This window comes from Salvelinus fontinalis, chromosome 29, assembly GCF_029448725.1.
Source record: "Salvelinus fontinalis isolate EN_2023a chromosome 29, ASM2944872v1, whole genome shotgun sequence".
Classification (NCBI taxonomy): Eukaryota; Metazoa; Chordata; class Actinopteri; order Salmoniformes; family Salmonidae; genus Salvelinus; species Salvelinus fontinalis.
The window spans coordinates 12975720-12997684 of record NC_074693.1 but is presented as its reverse complement, the minus strand read 5'-3'; the positions used below and the strand labels follow the sequence as shown (position 1 = coordinate 12997684).

At 43.3% G+C, this 21965-nt stretch overlaps 2 protein-coding genes across 6 annotated transcripts; both read left to right on the top strand.

The window, feature by feature from the left end:
• The first annotated feature begins 177 nt into the window (after window positions 1–177).
• Window positions 178–17078, top strand: LOC129827444 (neurofilament heavy polypeptide-like). 3 transcript variants are annotated; one of them, XM_055888301.1, is made up of 18 exons: window positions 178–538; window positions 768–1775; window positions 1984–2045; window positions 2216–2254; window positions 6127–6230; window positions 8305–8363; window positions 8468–8584; window positions 8814–8945; window positions 9089–9214; window positions 9304–9428; window positions 9637–10873; window positions 12035–12116; window positions 12236–12363; window positions 14134–14277; window positions 14396–14526; window positions 14737–15590; window positions 16112–16233; window positions 16695–17078. In XM_055888301.1, exons 2-18 carry the CDS (start codon window positions 840–842, stop codon window positions 16725–16727), a joined length of 4431 nt encoding a protein of 1476 aa, XP_055744276.1. In that variant the 5' UTR covers window positions 178–538; window positions 768–839; the 3' UTR covers window positions 16728–17078. The 3 variants fall into 3 exon arrangements, with proteins under 3 accessions (XP_055744276.1, XP_055744275.1, XP_055744277.1); XM_055888300.1 differs by having other exon boundaries at window positions 178–544; XM_055888302.1 differs by lacking the exon at window positions 178–538 and having other exon boundaries at window positions 1541–1775; window positions 6127–6213.
• Window positions 17079–18411: 1333 nt separating this feature from the next.
• tmem216 (transmembrane protein 216) lies at window positions 18412–21647 on the top strand. 3 transcript variants are annotated; one of them, XM_055888297.1, is made up of 6 exons: window positions 18412–18439; window positions 18827–18840; window positions 19956–20049; window positions 20191–20283; window positions 20524–20725; window positions 21266–21647. In XM_055888297.1, the coding sequence occupies exons 1-6, from the start codon at window positions 18427–18429 to the stop codon at window positions 21279–21281; spliced, it is 432 nt and encodes a 143-aa protein (XP_055744272.1). In that variant the 5' UTR covers window positions 18412–18426; the 3' UTR covers window positions 21282–21647. The 3 variants fall into 3 exon arrangements, with proteins under 3 accessions (XP_055744272.1, XP_055744274.1, XP_055744271.1); XM_055888299.1 differs by lacking the exons at window positions 18412–18439; window positions 18827–18840 and having other exon boundaries at window positions 18848–20049; window positions 20681–20725; XM_055888296.1 differs by lacking the exons at window positions 18412–18439; window positions 18827–18840 and having other exon boundaries at window positions 18848–20049.
• Window positions 21648–21965: the final 318 nt, after the last annotated feature.

Below are 21965 nucleotides of genomic sequence, written 5' to 3'. Positions count from 1 at the left end.
CTATATATTTTGTGATTTCACACAACAAATCATGGCCCCCGATAAATTCATACTCTTGTTTAATATATAGTAAACAAACTGCAATCGATTTTTATGGGTGCGTTCGTAAATCCGCTCTGGCTATATACTACGATCTCATACTACTCTCGTCTGAGCGAAGAATAATTCGTGAATTTACGCTCAACACCGGTAGAATATGGTCGGTGTCAGTAAAATGTTACCAGCAGCACAGTTACAGCCACCACCAACGCTCTGGATAACATGAATACAGCTCTGCTATGGAAAATAAAATAGTCAGTGAGGTGTTCTCATATTTGTGTCTGGAAGTAGCTAGCAAGTTAGCTTGACTGCGGTTGTGAGGTCCGACCGCTCGGTTCAACTCCACTCCTCGGCCAGATACGCTCTGAATTTACGAACCGCCAGAGCGCACTCTGGAAATGCAGATCAATTTTTACGAAAACACACAACTTTTTTTTTAAATGGTTACTTCCGGTTCCGGTTTAGACGCCTGGGAAGCTAGCTAGCTACTTCGATACAGGTTTCAGTAAGATACTTAACGAATTAACGTATATGCCGACATTTATGTTTGTATGTATTCACAAATGATCTTTAAAAAAAATGCTAACGTGAGAGGAAGGTAGCTAGCTGACGTTAGCTTTGCTAGCTCAGCCAGTGTCGGTTTCAAGTAAATGTAAACAGCAACGTTATGCTTTTAATAACTTAAATGACCTTTCCCAGTAGCCTAATATTGAATCCATTTTCCCTAGATTGCTTCTTTGACCCATCATCTCTTCACTGGCAACTTTCTCAACAGAGATTAGATACGTCTACGTTCTGGCATGTCTCACAACTACTCCTACAGACGACCACCACCAGCTAAAGATCTAAGAGATAGCTCTTTCGACTCTCCAGATCACCTGCACCCTGGAAACCACAGTGACAATGTTTACAGATCGTCTCAGGAGCCACCATCTCATTGCACAATACCATCCTACCCATACTCCTCATCCAGAGCCTCCGCTGCCACCGAGTCCCCTTACTCCTCCTCACTAAACAGGTCAGACCAAACTCTCCTGAGCAGCTGTGGGCTCGAGCCCAAAGACTTGTCTCTACTAGCCGAGATGCCTGAGGATCTCAACAACGTGGAGAACCTACCACATCTGGTCCTGGAGATCAAGAAGAAGAGGGCGACACAGCAGTCGCCATATCCAGCTATGATCTCTTACCCTCTTGCTGCCACATCTCGTCCCCCCTCTGCTACCCCGCCTCCAGGCCGTGTGTGGGAGCAGGGTGACCGGAGTCGTTCTCAACAATTAGACTACCCGTTGGACATCCACCCCTCTCTTCCCCCTTCCCAACTTCTTCCCACAGAACAGGCTGAGCCCTGGCAACTAGATCAGCATGGCAACTCAATGCAGTACACACGCTCTCGCCTAGAACCTGTGCCTGTCCGAGTTGTGGACTACCACTATGGTAAAGAAACTCCCAGAAGTTACCAAACTCCTAGGTCCACTTACAGCACGGCCCAAGGAGGAAGCAGCAACAGCTGGAAACCCCCCAACTCATCCCAACCAGCAGTAGATTACAGGTACTCACCACCACCGACTACAGACTACAGACCACGCCCAGACCAAGATGTCCCAGTTGTCACAATCAAGATGGCCACCTCTGGCAACACTCCCACCAAGAAGGCTGCTCTTGACTTCCACGGAGAAATCCCCAAAACGTTTCCTCATTCGTGCTCTCTCTGTAATATTACCGTGCTCTCTGAAAAGGTAAGTAGTTTACTCCTCTTATTTCTGAGTGCATGATCTGGATCTCAGGTAGGTTCATGTGTGTGAAAAGGTCCACAGTGTATCAATCTTAAGCCTATTTGTACCACTGATAATATACAGTTAATGCATAGGCTGTGATTTAACATGCGTAGCAGTATCTTAAATATGAACAACGAGAGAAACATTATTATTTTGCTTTTTGTTGCAGTACTGGTTCCCACATGCCAATGGAACTCAACATGCAGAGGGACAGCTCACACTTCTTAAAATGTGAGTAATCACATATTCAAGTAGTTTTTCCAGTTCTGCAATCATCAGCATGACATTTCAAACTCGTACTGTCAGTATTGATATTGTAATAGGCCTAGCTTAAATCGATTAAGTTCCTAAATTGTCCAGCTTTTAACATTCCATCTCTTCTTCTTGTGCCTGTGTTTTAGGTATCCTGAGTGGGATTGCCAGATGCAGACCACCAGAAAGTGAGTTCACATCTCTCCGCGTGTACGCTACCGTTGACATCTCTCCGCGTGTACGCTACCGTTGACATCTCTCCGCGTGTACGCTACCGTTGACATCTCTCCGCGTGTACGCTACCGTTGACATCTCTCCGCGTGTACGCTACCGTTGACATCTCTCCGCGTGTACGCTACCGTTGACATCTCTCTGCGTGTACGCTACCGTTGACATCTCTCCGCGTGTACGCTACCGTTGACATCTCTCCGCGTGTACGCTACCGTTGACATCTCTCCGCGTGTACGCTACCGTTGACATCTCTCCGCGTGTACGCTACCGTTGACATCTCTCCGCGTGTACGCTACCGTTGACATTTCTCCGCGTGTACGCTACCGTTGACATCTCTCCGCGTGTACGCTACCGTTGACATCTCTCCGCGTGTACGCTACCGTTGACATCTCTCCGCGTGTACGCTACCGTTGACATCTCTCCGCGTGTACGCTACCGTTGACATCTCTCCGCGTGTACGCTACCGTTGACATCTCTCCGCGTGTACGCTACCGTTGACATCTCTCCGCGTGTACGCTACCGTTGACATCTCTCCGCGTGTACGCTACCGTTGACATCTCTCCGCGTGTACGCTACCGTTGACATCTCTCCGCGTGTACGCTACCGTTGACATCTTTCCGCGTGTACGCTACCGTTGACATCTCTCCGCGTGTACGCTACCGTTGACATCTCTCCGCGTGTACGCTACCGTTGACATCTCTCCGCGTGTACGCTACCGTTGACATCTCTCCGCGTGTACGCTACCGTTGACATCTCTCCGCGTGTACGCTACCGTTGACATCTCTCCGCGTGTACGCTACTGTTTGGGGTCACTTTTATTATTAATATACCTTTATTTCAACAAGAAACACAGACTGAGACCAAGATCTCTTTTACAGCTGGGCCCTGCGTACACATGTTTACACATACAGTTTACGTACAATGATTAAGAAACTACACAAGACAAAACGATCACAGATAACACAAAAAATACAGCAGCAGATTGTTACATTTACACATAGGTTATTCCCCTAACAGCATAAGAACTTGCATTACCCAAAGCAGTTACAAGCAATACAAAAATAAAAATCCTCCAATAAATGTTTGAAATGGGCAACAGGGGGACAAGAGTCTCAAGTTTAAGTTTAGTCTGCAGGCTACTCCATAGGCAAGGAGCGTAACAGGAAAAGGCAGCCATACCCAACTCTGTGGAAATCGCATGGGCCTCATGTGTAATCCATGCTTGAGACCTGGTGTTAGGAATTATAATTATAATGTTGATGAGTGATGATAAATAAGAAGGTAGCTTATTCAGAAGTGCTTTATAGACAAACACGAGAGCATGTTGTTCTCGTCTCACGGACAGCGAAGTCCAACCAACATTATGATATGAAACACAATGGTGAGTTCTGTAGCTAGCACCCGTAATAAACCTAAGTGCGCAATGATAAGTAGCATCCAGCGATTTAAGTGTGGATGCCATAGCATGCATGTAGATAATATCCCCATATTCTATTTCAGACATAAAAGTAGCTTGCACAATTTGTCTTCTATTTGTAGAGGACAAACATGTCCTGTTTCTATAGAGGAAGCCTAGCTTGATTTTTTTTGCTGTTTACAAAGTTCGTCAACATGCATTTTATCATCCAACCATATCCCTAAGTATTTATATGCAGAGACCTGATTAGTTCAAGAGCGATCTAAGCTCGTAAGTGCAAGTGTATTTTCAACTATCTTTTTGAATCTTTTAAGAAATGTCCTTGTTTTTGATAGAAAAGCAACAAAAAAATTGTCCATTAAAATAACATAAAATTGATCAGAAATACAGTGTAGACATTGTTAATCTTGTAAATGACTATTGTATCTGAAAATGGCTGATTTTTTTATTTTTTTATGGAATATCTACATAGGCGTACAGAGGCCCATTATCAGCAACCATCACTCTTGTGTTCCAATGGCACGTTGTGTTAGCTAATCCAAGTGTATAATTTTAAAAGGATAATTAGAAAAGCATTTTGCAATTATGTTAGCGCAACTGGAAACTGTTGTTCTGATTTAAAGAAGCAATAAAACTGGCCTTTAGACTAGTTGAGTTATCTGGAGCATCAGCATTTGTGAGTTCGATTACAGGCTCAAAATGGCCAGAAATAAATAACTTTGTTATTATGAAGGCTATTCCATGCGAGAAATTGCCAAGAAACTGAAGATCTCGTACAACGCTGTGTACTACTTCCTTCACAGAACAGCACAAACTGGCTCTAACCAGAATAGAAAGAGGAGTGGGAGGCCCCGGTGCACAACTGAGCAAGAAGACACGTACATTAGAGTGTCTAGTTTGAGAAACAGACGCCTCACAAGTCCTCAACTGGCAGCTTCATTTTATTTTATTTTATTTTTATCTTACCGTTAATTTACCAGGTAAGTTGACTGAGAACACGTTCTCATTTGCAGCAACGACCTGGGGAATAGTTACAGGGGAGAGGAGGGGGATGAATGAGCCAATTGTAAACTGGGGATTATTAGGTGACCATGATGGTTTGAGGGCCAGATTGGGAATTTAGCCAGGACACCGGGGTTAACACCCCTACTCTTACGATAAGTGCCATGGGATCTTTAATGACCTCAGAGAGTCAGGACACCCGTTTAACGTCCCATCCGAAAGACGGCACCCTACACAGGGCAGTGTCCCCAATCACTGCCCTGGGGCATTGGGATCTAGTTTTAGACCAGAGGAAAGAGTGCCTCCTACTGGCCCTCCAACACCACTTCCAGCAGCATCTGGTCTCCCATCCAGGGCCTGACCAGGACCAACCCTGCTTAGCTTCAGAAGCAAGCCAGTAGTGGTATGCATGGTGGTATGCTGCTGGCATAGTAAATAGTACCTGCAAAACACCAGTCTCAACGTCAACAGTGAAGAGGCGACTCCGGGATGCTGGCCTCCTAGGCAGAGTTGCAAAGATAAAGCCATATCTCAGACTGGCCAATAAAAAGAAAAGATTAAGATGGGCAAAAGAACACAGACACTGGACAGAGAAAGATTGGAAAAAAGTGTTGGACAGACGAATCTAAGTTTGAGGTGTTCACAAAGAAGAACATTCGTGAGACGCAGAAAAAATGAAAAGATGCTGGAGGAGTGCTTGACGCCACCTGTCAAGCATGGTGGAGGCAATGTGATGGTCTGGGGGTGCTTTGGTGGTGGTAAACTGAGAGATTTGTACAGGGTAAAAGGAATCTTGAAGAAGGAATGCTTTCACTCCATTTTGCAACGCCATGCCATACCCTGTGGACAGCGCTTAATTGGAGCCAGTTTCTTCCTACAACAGGACAAAGACCCAAAGCACAGCTCCAAATTATGCAATAACTATTTAGGGGAGAAGCAGTCAGCTGGTATTCTGTCTATAATGGAGTGGCCAGCAAAGTCGCCGGATCTCAACCATATTGAGCTGTTGTGGGAGCAGCTTGACCGTATGGTACGTAAGAAGTGACCATCAGGCCAATCCAACTTGTGGGAGGTGCTTCAGGAAGCATGGGGTGAAATCTCTTCAGATTACCTGAACAAATTGACAACTAGAATGCCAAAGGTCTGCAACGCTGTAATTGCTGCAAATGGAGTATTCTTTGATGAAAGCAAAGTTTGAAGGACACAACTATTATTTCAATTAAAAATCATTATTTACAACCTTGTCAACGTCTTGACTATATTTCCTATTCATTTTGCAACTCATTTCATGTAATTTTTCATGGAAAACAAGGACATTTCTAAGTGACCACAAACTTTTGAACGGTAGTGTATGTGCTTTAGTGTTAATGTAGAAAAGATCTTAACAACAGGCCTTTTTAATCCCTTCAGTGGTGATGAGACCGAAGAAGAGACCGAAGAAAAGACAAAGAGACCGAAGAAGAGAAGAAAAGAGAAGACTGGTGGACCTTCCCATAGGTTGATTAACTACTTGGGTAAACTCACTGCATTAGTGTGCCTATTACAGTGCACTGGGAAAGTATTCAGACCCCTTGACTTTTCCACATGTTTTTACCTTACAGCTTTATTCTAAAATTGATGAGGGGGGGAACGATTTAATCAATTTACACACAATACCCCATAATGACAAAGCGAAAACAGTTTTTTTTTAAATGTTGCTAATTTATTTAAACAAATATTACATTTACATAAGTATTCAGACCCTTTACTCAGTACTTTGTGTAAGCACCTTTGGCAACGATTACAGCCTCGAGTCTTCTTGGGTATGATGCTACAAGCTTGGCACACCTGTATTTGGGGAATTTCTCCTATTCTTCTCTGCAGATCCTCTCAAGCTCTGTCAGGTTGGATGTGGAGCTCGCTGCACACCTATTTTCAGGTCTCTCCAGAGATGTTCGATCAGATTCAAGGCTGGGCTCTGGTTGGGCCACTCAAGGACATTCAGAGACTTATCTTGAAGCCACTCCTGCATTGTCTTGGCTGTGTGCTTAGGGTCATTGACCTGTTGGAAGGTGAACCTTCGCCCCAGTCTAAGGTCCTGAGCTCTCTGGAGCAGGTTTTCATCAAGGATCTCTGTGTACTTTGCTCCGTTCATCTTTCCCTCGATCCTGACTAGTCTCCTAGTCCCTGCCGCTGAAAAACACCCCCATAGCATGATGCTGCCACCACCATGCTTCACCGTAGGGATGGTGCCAGGTTTCCTCCAGACGTGACGCTTGGCATTCTTGGCACTTGGAACTCAACGAGTTCAATCTTGGTTTCATCAGACCAGAACATCTTGTTTCTCATGTTCTGAGAGTCCTTTAGGTGCCTTTAGGCAAACTCCAAGCAGGCTGTCGTGCCTTCTACTGAGAATTGGCTTCCATCTGGCCACTCTACCATAAAGGCCTGATTGGTGAAGTGCTGTGGAGATGGTGGTCCTTATGGAAGGTTCTCCCATCTCCACAAAGGAACTCTGGAGCTCTGTCAGAATGACCGTTGAGTTCTTGGTCACCTCCCTGAACAAGGCCCTTCTCGGAAGAGCTCTAGGAAGAGTCTCAAGGAAGAGTCTTGGTGGTTCCAAACTTCTTCCATTTAAGAATGATGGCCACTGTGTTCTTGGGGACCTTCAATGCTGCAGAATGTTTTTGGTACCATTCCCCAGATCTGTGCCTCGACACAATCCTGTCTCGGAGCTCTACTGACCACTCCTTCGACCTCATGGCTTGGTTTTTTGCTCTGACATGCACTGTCAACTGTGGGACCTTTTATATAGACAGGTGTGTGCCTTTCCAAACCATGTCCAATCAATTGAATTTACCACAGGTGGACTCCAATCAAGTTGTAGAAACATCTCAAGGATGATCAATGGAAACAGGATGCACCTGAGCTCAATTTCGAGTCTCAAAGCAAAGGGTCTGAATACTTTTGTAAATAAGGTTTTTCAGTTTTTTATTTGTAATACATTTGCAAACATTTCTAAACCTGTTTTCGCTTTGTCATTATTGGGTATTGTGTGTAGATTGAGGATTTTTATTTATTTAATCAATTTTAGAATAAGGCTGTAACGTAACAAAATGTGGAAAAAGTGGTCTGAATACTTGTACTAGAGAGATTTACATGGTTATCAAAACGTCACGCCAGGGTAAGCCTACATGAAACACAGCCCTTATTTTAGGTGTTACAAAAATATCCCATGGGAAATTTGGGTGGAAAAAACAATTGGAACCATTTCCCGGTTTGACCTCCTAGGTTTTATGGGTATTATAACACCTTCCCTGTGGGGTTTTATTGTGCATAGGCCAGTGACAAAATATCTGTTTAATCCATTTTAAATTCAGGCTGTAATACAACAAAATGTGGAACAAGTCAAGGGGTGTGAATGCTTTCTGCAGACTCTTTTCATACATTTTTCTTATTTTGAATTGAAACCACAACTCTGTTAGCGCCATACTCTACTAACTAATCCACACAGGACCATTTGCTGCGATTTATATGTACAATCATTTTTTGGGGGGAATGATTATTATTATAACGTGCCATTAACTTACCTTTTCTATTGTCCTGTAGGTAAACCGTCAAGTAGCGGTTCTAGAGAAAGCAAAGACCCTAAGACAAAGGTTACTAAGGTATTGTTGTTCTTCCTGCTATCTAGTTTTCTTACTATCTAGTTTTCACTTTTTATTTTGTGTGTGTTTTCACAATGTCTGTTTACTTGCCTATTAATTTCCAGAGGAGTGGCAAAGTGGTTTGTGCCAAATTCTCTGCCCGGTGTCTCAACGAAGATGGTTTGAAGGACCTGATTAAACCGTTTGGGGAAGTTGTGAAAATCATCATGTTCCCTGCTTTGGTAAGAAGACTAGTAGCCTATTCATCCTGCCGTCTATAGAAATAGATAATAAATGTGTTTTCAATTCCCATGAAATAGGAAATTGACTGAATTATAATAATACAAATCTTATAGTTATTAAAAGTAATGTAAGGAAAGAAATAGAATCGCCACCTGTCATGGCCTCATTGACTTCAATAGGGATATCCATTCTAGTTATAATGTTTTTATGGTTCTTGTAACGCTGCAGCTTCAGGCGTTTGTGGAGATGGGCTCAAAGGACCAGGCCGCTGATATTGTGACATACTACCTCAGTAACCCAGTGATGGTGAAAGGAGGACAAGTCACCTTCTCTGTCTCTTCAACATTTAATTTCCTGCAGGTACATTTTTACAAGTTGAATTAATTGGCATCATTTCAGTTAAGTTTGGTTAAAAGGGTAATTGCATATTTTCTCTAAAACAACCACACACACACACAGAGTATTATTCAATGAGTTAAATAAATACATTTACGTCCGTATAGAGTTCCCGGGTGTTGCGTTTTTCCCCTGTGCCTTCTGGCAAAGAGTCTGCCGCGTGGAAGAGAGAGTTACTGGCCGTAGCTGAAGGATTTGGACCTGTAAAGCGCACTCTATTCTTACCCACGCAGGTATTAAACTGCATTTTTGCGTAGATTTTTTTTTTTTGGTCTGTGTTATAGTCTTATTATAATTTGCTTACAGTGTTCTGTCCTTGTAGGCATTTGTGGAAATGACAAATGCACTAGATGCACAGAAGCTGGTTGGACACCATACGTCTAAACACCTGAAAATAGATGAGATACATATTAAAGTGGCCTTCTCTTCAGAGTATAATACACTTCGGTAAGTTGATGCGTCCCACTTGTTGTGCCATTACCTTTTGTTTTGCATGCAAACATTCATTAATTATGGCTTCTGAGTTCAGACACTGTAGATGTCATCATTATAACCACTGAATTAAAGAAGAAATAGTTCATTTAAACTCTGTAAAAGCCAGAAACGTGGGAATAAAAGTGTTATCTGTGAACTTTCTTTCCATCCCATCATGCAGGACCATATCTGACAGGAAGTCTTCAGACAGGAAGTCTCCAGACAGGAGCAGGAATTCTGAAGACCGATCTAAGAGGAAGAGAACCCCAAGCCACAGAAGGCGGTCCCTCAGCCCCAGGAGAGATTCCCCAACCACCTCAAAAAGGAGGAGGAGTAGAGAGAGGGATAGCGACCATCACAAAGAACGAGTGAAATCAAACTGTGGGGGTAAAGGCAGTCCAAGGTCCCCCAGCAAACAAAGTTCCAGCCGGTCATCCGGAAGCCCTCGCAGGCCAAGGTCCCCCAGCAAACAGAGCTCCAGCCGGTCTTCCAGAAGCCCTCGCAGGCCAAGATCCCCCAGCAAACAGAGCTCCAGCCGGTCTTCCAGAAGCTCTCGCAGGCCAAGATCCCCAAGCAAACAGAGCTCCAGCCGGTCTTCCAGAAGCCCTCGCAGGCCAAGGTCCCCCAGCAAACAGCGCTCCAGCCGGTCTTCCAGAAGCCCTCGCAGGCCAAGGTCCCCCAGTAAACAGAGCTCCAGCCAGACCTCCAGAAGCCCTCGCTCCCATACTAAAGAGAGGGTCTCCAGTGAGAAGAAGACCCCAGGTTCTGGTAAAATAGACCCCAAGAAGGACAAGGTATCTCCCAGTTCCACTCGCTCACAACCTCCCACCAAGGATAAGACCCCATCCCTGTCCTCCACTGTGATGGAGAAGTCCGAAGAGGCTGTCGACAAGACTGACCAGAGCAAGAAAAAAACTGAGACTCGGGAGGATGGAGCCACGGAGGCCTGTGATATGGACAGTGACATCGAGGGGATGGCCGTGTATGGGGAGGATGGGGAGAAGAACTCTGACATGGGCGAGGAGGAAGAGGAAGAGGGGCAAGTAGGGGAGAAAGAGGGAGAGGTAGGAGAGGCAGAAGTAGTAGAGGGAGAGGGAGAGGTAGGGGGGAAACAGGAAGATGGGCAAGTAGTGGAGGAAGAGGAAGAGGTAGAGGAGGAAGAGAAGGGAGAGAAACAGCAGGAGAGTGCTGAGGACTTGATCCAAGAGCTCTCAGCTACCGGATCAGAACAGGGGAAAGCGTTCTCAGCTACCGGATCAGAACAGGGGAAAGCGTTCTCAGCTACCGGATCAGAACAGGGGAAAGCGTTCTCAGCTACCGGATCAGAACAGGGGAAAGCGTTCTCAGCTACCGGATCAGAACAGGGGAAAAAGAGAGATGATGAAGACCAGAAAGCAGATGCTTCATATGTTGATGAGGTAAAGTACATGCTCTGTCAGGTCTTTAACGTGTAGTTCATCTATACATGCTCTGTTAGGTCTTTAACGTGTAGATAATCTATACATGCTCTGTCAGGTCTTTAACGTGTAGATAATCTATACATGCTCTGTCAGGTCTTTAACGTGTAGATAATCTATACATGCTCTGTCAGGTCTTTAACGTGTAGTTCATCTATACATGCTCTGTCAGGTCTTTAACGTGTAGATAATCTATACATGCTCTGTCAGGTCTTTAACGTGTAGATAATCTATACATGCTCTGTCAGGTCTTTAACGTGTAGATAATCTATACATGCTCTGTCAGGTCTTTAACGTGTAGATAATCTATACATGCTCTGTCAGGTCTTTAACGTGTAGATAATCTATACATGCTCTGTCAGGTCTTTAACGTGTAGATAATCTATACATGCTCTGTCAGGTCTTTAACGTGTAGATAATCTATACATGCTCTGTCAGGTCTTTAACGTGTAGATAATCTATACATGCTCTGTCAGGTCTTTAACGTGTAGATAATCTATACATGCTCTGTCAGGTCTTTAACGTGTAGATAATCTATACATGCTCTGTCAGGTCTTTAACGTGTAGATAATCTATACATGCTCTGTCAGGTCTTTAACGTGTAGATAATCTATACATGCTCTGTCAGGTCTTTAACGTGTAGATAATCTATACATGCTCTGTCAGGTCTTTAACGTGTAGATAATCTATACATGCTCTGTCAGGTCTTTAACGTGTAGATAATCTATACATGCTCTGTCAGGTCTTTAACGTGTAGATAATCTATACATGCTCTGTCAGGTCTTTAACGTGTAGATAATCTATACATGCTCTGTCAGGTCTTTAACGTGTAGTTCATCTATACATGCTCTGTCAGGTCTTTAACGTGTAGTTCATCTATACATGCTCTGTCAGGTCTTTAACGTGTAGATAATCTATACATGCTCTGTCAGGTCTTTAACGTGTAGTTCATCTATACATGCTCTGTCAGGTCTTTAACGTGTAGTTCATCTATTTAATAAGTCAAATAACATAGTTCCAATTTGTAAAATACAAGGTGTCATGTTTAATACGTGTTGTGTGTTTCAGTAAATCCTAAAATCCTTATGTTTCGATTTTTTTCTTCCCCTCATTGTCACACAGGAGGAGCATGATTTCCCAGAGGGCCATGAGAACCCTATCACTCTGGATGACCTAGAGCAGGATTCGTCAGCTGATGACCAAGGTGATTACTACTCAACACCTAGCTACTGGACCATAGATTACATTCAAACTTCAGCACTTTCAAAGAAAGAGTAATATTGTTATGAAGGTCATTAATTGTATGTTTATCTTACATTGCAGATAACCAGTCAACAGATGAGCCCAAGAGCAGGTCCAAGAGCAGGTCCAAGAGCAGGTCCAAGAGCAAGTCCAAGAGCAGGCCCAAGAGCAGGCCCAAGAGCAGGCCCAAGAGCAGGTCCAAGAGCAAGGTGAGCAAATGGTATTTTTTATTCTTGTTATTGATGTGTTCTGTGAGTCAGTTAGAATGTGTTTATTGAACCTTATGAGATAAGACTGGTTTAAAGCAAAAGGTCAGTCTAGCACCATATACACTGCTCAAAAAAATAAAGGGAACACTAAAATAACACATCCTAGATCTGAATGAATGAAATATTCTTATTAAATACTTTTTTCTTTACATAGTTGAATGTGCTGACAACAAAATCACACAAAAATTATCAATGTAAATCAAATTTATCAACCCATGGAGGTCTGGATTTGGAGTCACACTCAAAATTAAAGTGGAAAACCACACTACAGGCTGATCCAACTTTGATGTAATGTCCTTAAAACAAGTCAAAATGAGGCTCAGTAGTGTGTGTGGCCTCCACGTGCCTGTATGACCTCCCTACAACGCCTGGGCATGCTCCTGATGAGGTGGCGGATGGTCTCCTGAGGGATCTCCTCCCAGACCTGGACTAAAGCATCCGCCAACTCCTGGACAGTCTGTGGTGCAACGTGGCGTTGGTGGATGGAGCGAGACATGATGTCCCAGATGTGCTCAATTGGATTCAGGTCTGGGGAACGGGCGGTCCATAGCATCAATGCCTTCCTCTTACAGGAACTGCTGACATACTCCAGCCACATGAGGTCTAGCATTGTCTTGCATTAGGAGGAACCCAGGGCCAACCGCACCAGCATATGGTCTCACAAGGGATCTGAGGATCTCATCTCGGTACCTAATGGCAGTCAGGCTACCTCTGGCGAGCACATGGAGGGCTGTGCGGCCCCCAAAGAAATGCCACCCCACACCATGACTGACCCACCGCCAAACCGGTCATGCTGGAGGATGTTGCAGGCAGCAGAACGTTCTCCACAGAGTCTCCAGACTCTGTCACATCTGTCACATGTGCTCAGTGTGAACCTGCTTTCATCTGTGAAGAGCACAGGGCGCCAGTGGCGAATTTGCCAATCTTGGTGTTCTCTGGCAAATGGCAAACGTCCTGCACGGTGTTGGGCTGTAAGCACAACCCCCACCTGTGGACGTCGGGCCCTCATACCACCCTCATGGAGTCTGTTTCTGACCGTTTGAGCAGACACATGCACATTTGTGGCCTGCTGGAGGTCATTTTGCAGGGCTCTGGCAGTGCTCCTCCTGCTCCTCCTTGCACAAAGGCGGAGGTAGCGGTCCTGCTGCTGGGTTGTTGCCCTCCTACGGCCTCCTCCACGTCTCCTGATGTACTGGCCTGTTTCCTGGTAGCGCCTCCATGCTCTGGACACTACGCTGACAGACACAGCAAACCTTCTTGCCACAGCTCGCATTGATGTGCCATCCTGGATGAGCTGCACTACCTGAGCCACTTGTGTGGGTTGTAGACTCCGTTTCATGCTACCACTAGAGTGAAAGCACCGCCAGCATTCAAAAGTGACCAAAACATCAGCCAGGAAGCATAGGAACTGAGAAGTGGTCTGTGGTCACCACCTGCAGAACCACTCCTTTATTGGGGGTGTCTTGCTAATTGCCTATAATTTCCACCTTTTGTCTATTCCATTTGCACAACAGCATGTTAAATTTATTGTCAATCAGTGTTGCTTCCTAAGTGGACAGTTTGATTTCACAGAAGTGTGATTGACTTGGAGTTACATTGTGTTGTTTAAGTGTTCCCTTTATTTTTTTGAGCAGTGTATTATCTGGGTTAAGTTAACTATTGTCAATAAGGTTGTCACAACCACACGTGTGTAAAATGTATTTATTTCAGAACTCAGGACGTGATCAGACAACCAGTAGAGTGATCTACGTCAGAAACCTTCCCAAAGGCTTCTATACAGAGAAGGACTTCCTGAAGATTGTTAAAGGCTTTGGGAGAGTGCACTGCTATTATCTCCATCGCAATGGTGTAGAGGTATTTTCCCAACAGAAGGAAATCTAAAATGGAGTCGATCCTAATGATGTACTACAAGTCTGATCGTATTTGTTGTTTCAGTAACCATGGTCTCTCTCCTCTCTCGTCTCTCTCTCAGGGCTTCATTGAGATGGAGAGTTCTTCTGATGCGACAAAGGCTTTAAGAGAGCTGCGTTACTATGGCTATAAATTATACGACCAGTACGTGGTGGCCACGCGGTCTGATAAATACAGAAGACTAACAACAGGGTAGGTGTCTGCTCTGCTAAACAGACATGTAGCACACTCCGTCCAATCCCGTGTGGGAACCACTGATAATTGATGTTTCTCTGTCTCTTCTGATAGATAATATCCCCGTCTGATCACATTTTATGTACAGTGAATTCTGCCTATCTAAAAGGTAAATGTTTCTAAAACGTATAGTTCTGGACAAAAAAAGGAATTATCTTGTTTTGTCAGGTTGAAACCTGAATCAGACTCTGATTCTGAAAGTGATCTGAAGAAAGATCACAGGAATACTAGAAGCAGCAGGATCAGGATAAGGAGATGGGTCATCAGTCACTCAAAGTCAGCAGCTAAGGACGAGGAGACGAAAGAGGAGGACGAGGAGACGAAAGAGGAGGACGAGGAGACGAAAGAGGAGGACGAGGAGACGAAAGAGGAGGACGAGGAGACGAAAGAGGAGGACGAGGAGACGGACGAGGAGACGGACGAGGAGACGGACGAGGAGACGGACGAGGAGACGGACGAGGAGACGGACGAGGAGACGGACGAGGAGACGAAAGAGACGGACGAGGAGACGGACGAGGAGACGAAAGAGGAGGACGAGGAGACGAAAGAGGAGGACGAGGAGACGAGAAAGGAGGACGAGGAGACGAACGAGGAGACGAAAGAGACGAACGAGGAGACGAAAGAGACGGACGAGGAGACGGACGAGGAGACGAAAGAAGGGGACGAGGAGACGAAAGAGGAGGATGAGGAGACGGACGAGGAGACGGACGAGGAGGAGGACGAGGAGACGAAAGAGGAGGATGAGGAGACGGCACAACAAGTACACTCCGAACAGCGTAGTAAACAATCGTCTGATCCAGCTAAACACTTTCACATGGACAGAGGAGCGTCTAAATTGAATACTGACAAATGGTCCAACAGTGAAGACCAAAACAAGGCCTCTGTCTCTGCTGCTGAAGATGAGAAGCGGGCCTGTAGCACCGAGGACAATGTAGAAACCAAGATGGAGGATAATGTGGAAATAGGACCAGATTACGTGAAGACTGGTATGGAGTCATCATTCCAGCCCAACAACCCAGTGGGTAAGTGTTATGATGTGATTTATAGCCTCACTGCATTCTCATGGTAGCCTGGTCCCAGATCTGTTGTCTCCTTCTATAGCCTGGTCCCAGATCTGATATCTCCTCCTATAGCCTGGTCCCAGATCTGTTGTCTCCTTCTATAGCCTGGTCCCAGATCTGTTGTCTCCTTCTATAACCTGGTCCCAGATCTGTTGTCTCCTTCTATAACCTGGTCCCAGATCTGTTGTCTCCTTCTATAGCCTGATCTGTTTGTGCTCTTGTCAACTCCATGGCATGACAATCCCATAAAGATTTGGCAAGAGAGTAGAAACCAACAAGCACCCTGGCTACTGTCTTGGCCCCTTTCAAGAATAATTACGAAATGACCTTTTTAGACTTGTCTGGTCCACTTTCATCACTGAAACAACATTTATTTGTTTGCTTTGAAAACACTACCAAGTGCAGCAATTAACCGTAGTAAGAAGCATTGTCTTTATGAAGTACAGTACTATGTTTTCTAACAAATTATGTGTTTGTTACAGGAACGGAATTCATTCAACCTGTCATGGGCTACTTCTGCAACCTGTGTCAAGCCATTTATGTCAATGAGGACGAAGCAAAGTACCAACACTGCAGCAGCCTTTGTCACTATCTGAAGTTTATGGTAAGTCACCAGAATCCTGTTGAATCTCATCAGAATCACTTTTGGGGCGACAGGTAGCCTAGTGGTTAGAGCGTTGGGCCAGTAACCGAAAGGTTGCTGGATCGAATCCCCGAGTTGACAAGGTAAAAATCTGTCATTCTGCCCGGTAGGCCGTCATTGTAAATAAGATTTTGTTCTTAATTAACTGACTTGCCTGGTTAAATAAAGGTGAAATAAATCAATAAAAACTAGAGTTTTCTATGCATCTTTACCATTAGCATAGAAACAATGGTTGGCCGACTGCTCTTTTATAGTCCCTATTAGCAAATAATGTAAATCACAGGTGCTTAGGTTTGAAAAAGCAGGGTCATTGCAGGTATTCTTTACATTATTCAACCACCATTTCTGTGCAGTTATTTGCTGTGTACATTACATGTTTACCTGGATGGTTACTGAGCTGTTTGATTTGTGTTGTCTCACAGGAACATTCAGGTAAAGACAAAGCCTCTAGCTAAAGGATGGTCCATCTCTGTAGGAAGTTGACAAGATGACAGTCTTAGACCCAATTTAACGGGAAGTGTACAAGTGCACACTTCTGGAGGAGTGTGAAGAATTGGGATTTTGCCATGTCTTACACTCAGAAGAACGGCACAGGTTTACCTAATCCACGAGAGGCTCTTTGTGAAACTCAACCTAGAACAATAAATGGGATTACAGATTACGTTAATCTGTATTGGTTTATATGAACAAATGTACAGCACCTACCTAGATATATTGTTATGTTTGTGTTATAATAGCTCCGATCTACTTCCTGTAACTTGATTTGTGTGTCCTGTGCTTGGAATTAAAGCTATTAGAAAACCCTATCTCATTTGTTTTCAAGATGAGTTGAAATAGAACTTCATTCTAAAATATTATGTTAATTAACATGCATTCATTATTGCATTTTTGTAATTTTAACATAATTCAAGCACGATAACATCACCACCTATACTGAACAAAAATGATTGAATGATTTTACTGAGTTACAGTTCATATAGGGAAATCAGTCAATTTAAATAAATTCATTAGGACCTAATTTATGGATTTCACATGATTGGGCAGGGGTGCAGTCATGGGAGGGCATAGGCCAACCCACTTGGGAGCCAAGCCCACCCATTGTGGACCCAGGCCCAACCAATCCGAATTAGTTTTACCCCACAAAAGGGCTTTATTACAGACATAAATACTTCTCAGTTTCATCAGCTGTCCGGGTGGCTCGTCTCAGACGATCCCACATGTGAAGAAACCGGATGTGGAGTTCCTGGGCTTACGTGGTTACTCGTGGTCTGCGGTTGTGAGGCTGGTTGGACGTACTGCCAAATTCTCTAAGATGACGGAGGCGGCTTATGGTAGAAAAATTAACATTCAGTTATTCACGTAATAAGGAATTCTCCTTGACCACACCCACAAACTGGGGAAAACAAACATTCTTTCCTTTTGACCCCCAGTGTAAAAGAGCCAACTTTGTTGTCGATTTGTTGTTATAAAGAAATAACAAAACATGCCGAAAAGCCGCTGTGTTGTTCAATGTACATGTAACCAGGTCAAACATCCGGACCTATGGTTTGCAATGTTCCCACTTTGGGAAATAGGCTACCACAGTAGCTATGTGTGTGGAAAACATTTCACCACAGAAAATCCATTTAACCTTGTTTAGTATAGTCAGTTTGTAACTCCACTTACTACTTATAGTTGTGTAGTTAAAATTGTTTTTGTTAGCTTAATGTTCCAGTTGGTAGCTAATTAGCTAGCACTCATGTGGCCGCTGGCACCCTCATGAAAAGGGCATTGTTAATGTTTTTATTTAACCCTTATTTCCTGGCAGGAAGAGGGAGCCCTACAATAGTATGTTTTTCTAAGTAATGAGAACGCACGGGAGCAGTCAACGATGAAAAGTAATCTTTAGATATGTTGTACTTTTCTTTAAATACAGTTTAGCAATTGACAAAAATAAGCAATTGAAAAATATCAAGTTTGTGCTGTGAGGCAATGGGGTAACCACGGGTTATTTTCCCTTACAGACGGCCTGGGCCGTGACATTCTATGTAATACCAAACTGGGACTATGGCGCTGCCATGCTAAAACTTGCTTTTGGGCACAAGAGTCATCTATCTGTGCTGAGTCCTCTATATAGCTCTATGGGCGCGGCGTCTGTCTCCATGGTAAACAAACATGGCGGTGTCTGGTGAGTGGGAAATAGTTTTCATAAATGTGTAGACGAGTTGAGAACGGTAAACGTCTATGGTTGTTAATCGCATGTCATAATATGATTTTGGATATTTTTTGAGCTTTCAAGATAATTGACTTGTAGGCTACTGTAAGCACGGGAGAATAAACGTTATCTACTAGCTAGCTATGCTATCTAGCTAATGTTAGCTAGCTACAGTAACATATCATGAACAGCAGCAGCAATGTTGACAAAGATGTTTCTATCTGTGATGTTGATGTTCAAGCAAGTGTGCCAATCAGACATTTTGGAAATACATCACTGTAAGCCTGTAGATAATTGATATGAAATGGGATGATTTATAAAAATAATTGTTTAACTGATGATTTTGTATCATTCTTGCAGGAAAACATACAATTGTATCCTTTGTTTTTGCTGTAATGTAGAATCTGCATTTAACGTTAATAGCTAGCTATCTAACGGTAACGTCAGCTATGTCTTTAGCTAGCTTCTGTAGCAGTTAACCTTCGTGTGCACAACAAAATGGTAATATATTCCTTATAGGGGCTCCCGTGTGGCGCAGCGGTCCAAAACACAGCATCTCAGTGCTTGAGGCGTCATTACAGACTCTGGTTCGATTCCAGGCTGTATCACAACCGGCCGTGATTGGGAGTCCCATAGGGTGGCGCACAATTGGCCCAGCGTCGTTAGGGTTTGGCCGGAAAAGCGCCATTGTAAATAAGAATATGTTCTTAATTAACTGACTTGCCTAGTTAAATAAGGTTAAAAAAAATTATATATAATTATATATACCCACTTGAATCAAAATCCAACACTTCAAAATGTAGCTTGGTGTCTTCTGTAAGTTATCCTCTAACCAGTGATGTACATATTATTCCATGTGGGTTTTGAACTGTTAGTTTTTACAGGATATGCAACCTCATCTCCCCGTCAAGCTATTGATTTCAACCTGATAATCGATAGGAGTGATTGACAAAACAGTGTGGCGTTTCTCTTTCTGTTGGTGACCCCTGTATCAAAATGCAACATTCCAACATGTAGCTGACTGTCTTCTGCAGATTGTTCTCTAACAAGTGATGTAAAATGATCTCCTGCTTCCGTGTGGTTTTTGAGTTGTGGTAGTTTCAACAGTGCATACAACCTGATTTCCCCCTGCTAATCGATACGAGTGATTTATTGTCAAAACAGCAGGGTTTTTGGCGCATGTGCAATTTATTACTATTGTTGCACATTTATGTGTAGATAATACATTTTATGTTTAGATTTTCAATTGAGTTTTAGGAATATAAATGTAACTTTTTCATAATTAATTTCCAATGGTATTGTACTTAATTAGGTAAAAACTGCTGAATGAGTCGAAAATGTGCTGTGATTGATTTATGACGAAATTGGCTACCAGAAATCACCAAAACGGCTTTGCCCTGCCTACTCATGTCATAGACCCATGGTTATATCATCTGCCAGCGGGCTACCATTTGCAAGTCTTAGATATGACCTTAACGCCACATCTCAGTTGTCCTCCACACCACTGCAGGTCCTGTTCTACCTCAACGGCTGGTATTTTGCTGCCTACTTCCTTGCTGAGGGTCTGATGTTTGTTTACAAAGGTTTGTAGTCTACTCAAATGACCACACAGAGAGACATAAACTAATGTTTAATCAATCGCTCACTGCCTGATGTTTTGCAAACCCAGTGTCAGGCTGGAAGCAAAACTATTGATTTCTAAGTATGCCTTTGTATTTCCACAGGATTGTTGTTACCATACCCACCAGCTAGTCTCACGTTGGACGTTGGGCTACTTCTTGTGTTCCTTGGCTTGGAATCCCTCCGAATATTTTACGGTTTGTGTTTTGTTAAGCTGTATTCTGGGCTACCGGTATGCCTCTGCAACATTTCATGGTGTAGAATAATTAAAATAAAAATAATAAAATTAATAAAAAATAAGTCTTCACATTATGTAGCCTAAAGTGTGCCTATAATTTCTAATATTTATTGCCTTTATGGCATCTGTTAGTTCTATTTGGCACCTACCGTAGGCCTATTCTATATGTCCTTCCTTTTTCCGTCCACACTTGTTCCAGGTTGGAAGGGGAACTTAACAGAGCGTTCTCTGGCCATGTTAGTGAGTGTGCTGGTCCTGGTGCCGTGCACAGTGCTGTCTGTGTACTACCTGATGCTGCAGACCTTTGTCCTGCGCCTGGAGTTCATCCTTAATGCTGTGTTACTCTGCTTCTACAGTCTGGAGATGCTGCTGGGTATCATGTCCATATCTGCATTCTCCAGGTAGGAGAAACATGACATGACATAGCCTGGGTACCGGTCTCTTTCTCCAGTAGGAGAAACATCTCATGGCATAGCCTGGGTACCAGTCTCTTTCTCCGGTAGGAGAAACACGACATGACATAGCCTGGGTACCAGTGTCTTTCTGCTCTCTTGACAACTACTTATAGAATTTACATTTAAAGGGTTGGCAAGAGAGAAGAAACAAATTGGCACCCAGTCTAGGCATGACATGCTCTTCTTTCTGGACTGGGGAGATTCCTTGGTTTTAGGCCTCATCAATTGTTGATTATTGATTAATTAACTTATTATGCTTTGCTCTTAAACTGTGGCCTTGCGTAACGTTTCACTGTAAAGGTCCTATATCAGTGTTGCTGGATGTGGCCTTGCGTAACGTTTCACTGTAAAGGTCCTATATCAGTGTTGCTGGATGTGACCTTGCGTAACGTTTCACTGTAAAGGTCCTATATCAGTGTTGCTCGATGTGACCTGATCTGCTCAGTGTTTCATGCTCATCATTTTTTCCTCCATTTTGCTTGTCAGGTCAAAGGTGTACTAAGGAAGAGGAACGCTGCAATGTTCCACATCGTTTCAAGAGGAATGAAAAAATCCTGATTTTTACTGGGATTGTTCTGTGAACATATTTTAATCCCACATGATATTGTTTGTGTTTTTATATGATCTGTTAATAGCCTAATTTATATTTTTGTAATGATGAAATGTCACCTTTTTTAATTTGTTTTTGTGTCAACTGTCAATCTTCTGTGTTACTAGTAACACTAATGGAATTGTCAATGAGGGTATTCAATCTGCTGTACTTGATAATGTAATATATTTGTATGTTTTTTGTGGGGGTGGGGGGGGTTCAGAACACTGTATTTAACGATTTACTTAATTAAAACAAATCCTTATTCATTCACCATAACTTTTTTTCCACAAGCGTAATATATATTTCTGATTTGCTGAATCGCACCAGCAGCCTATGGTTAAACTCAGATCCTAATGCCATAGAACAGGGCTATTGACCAAATCTGTGTTGTTGAGCATTCTAAGCAAATATGTGAAATTATGGGCAATTATCATTATTGTTATTATAATAATTGTTTTACATTTAGCAGTGAAGACATTGAATGAAACATTTAGCATAATTACAATGCACAATCAAACTGAAGGGGTGGAGCTTTCATGCTCATCAGCAAATGTAGACGAATACGAGATGAGGATGCATGCGCAATAAACCCTG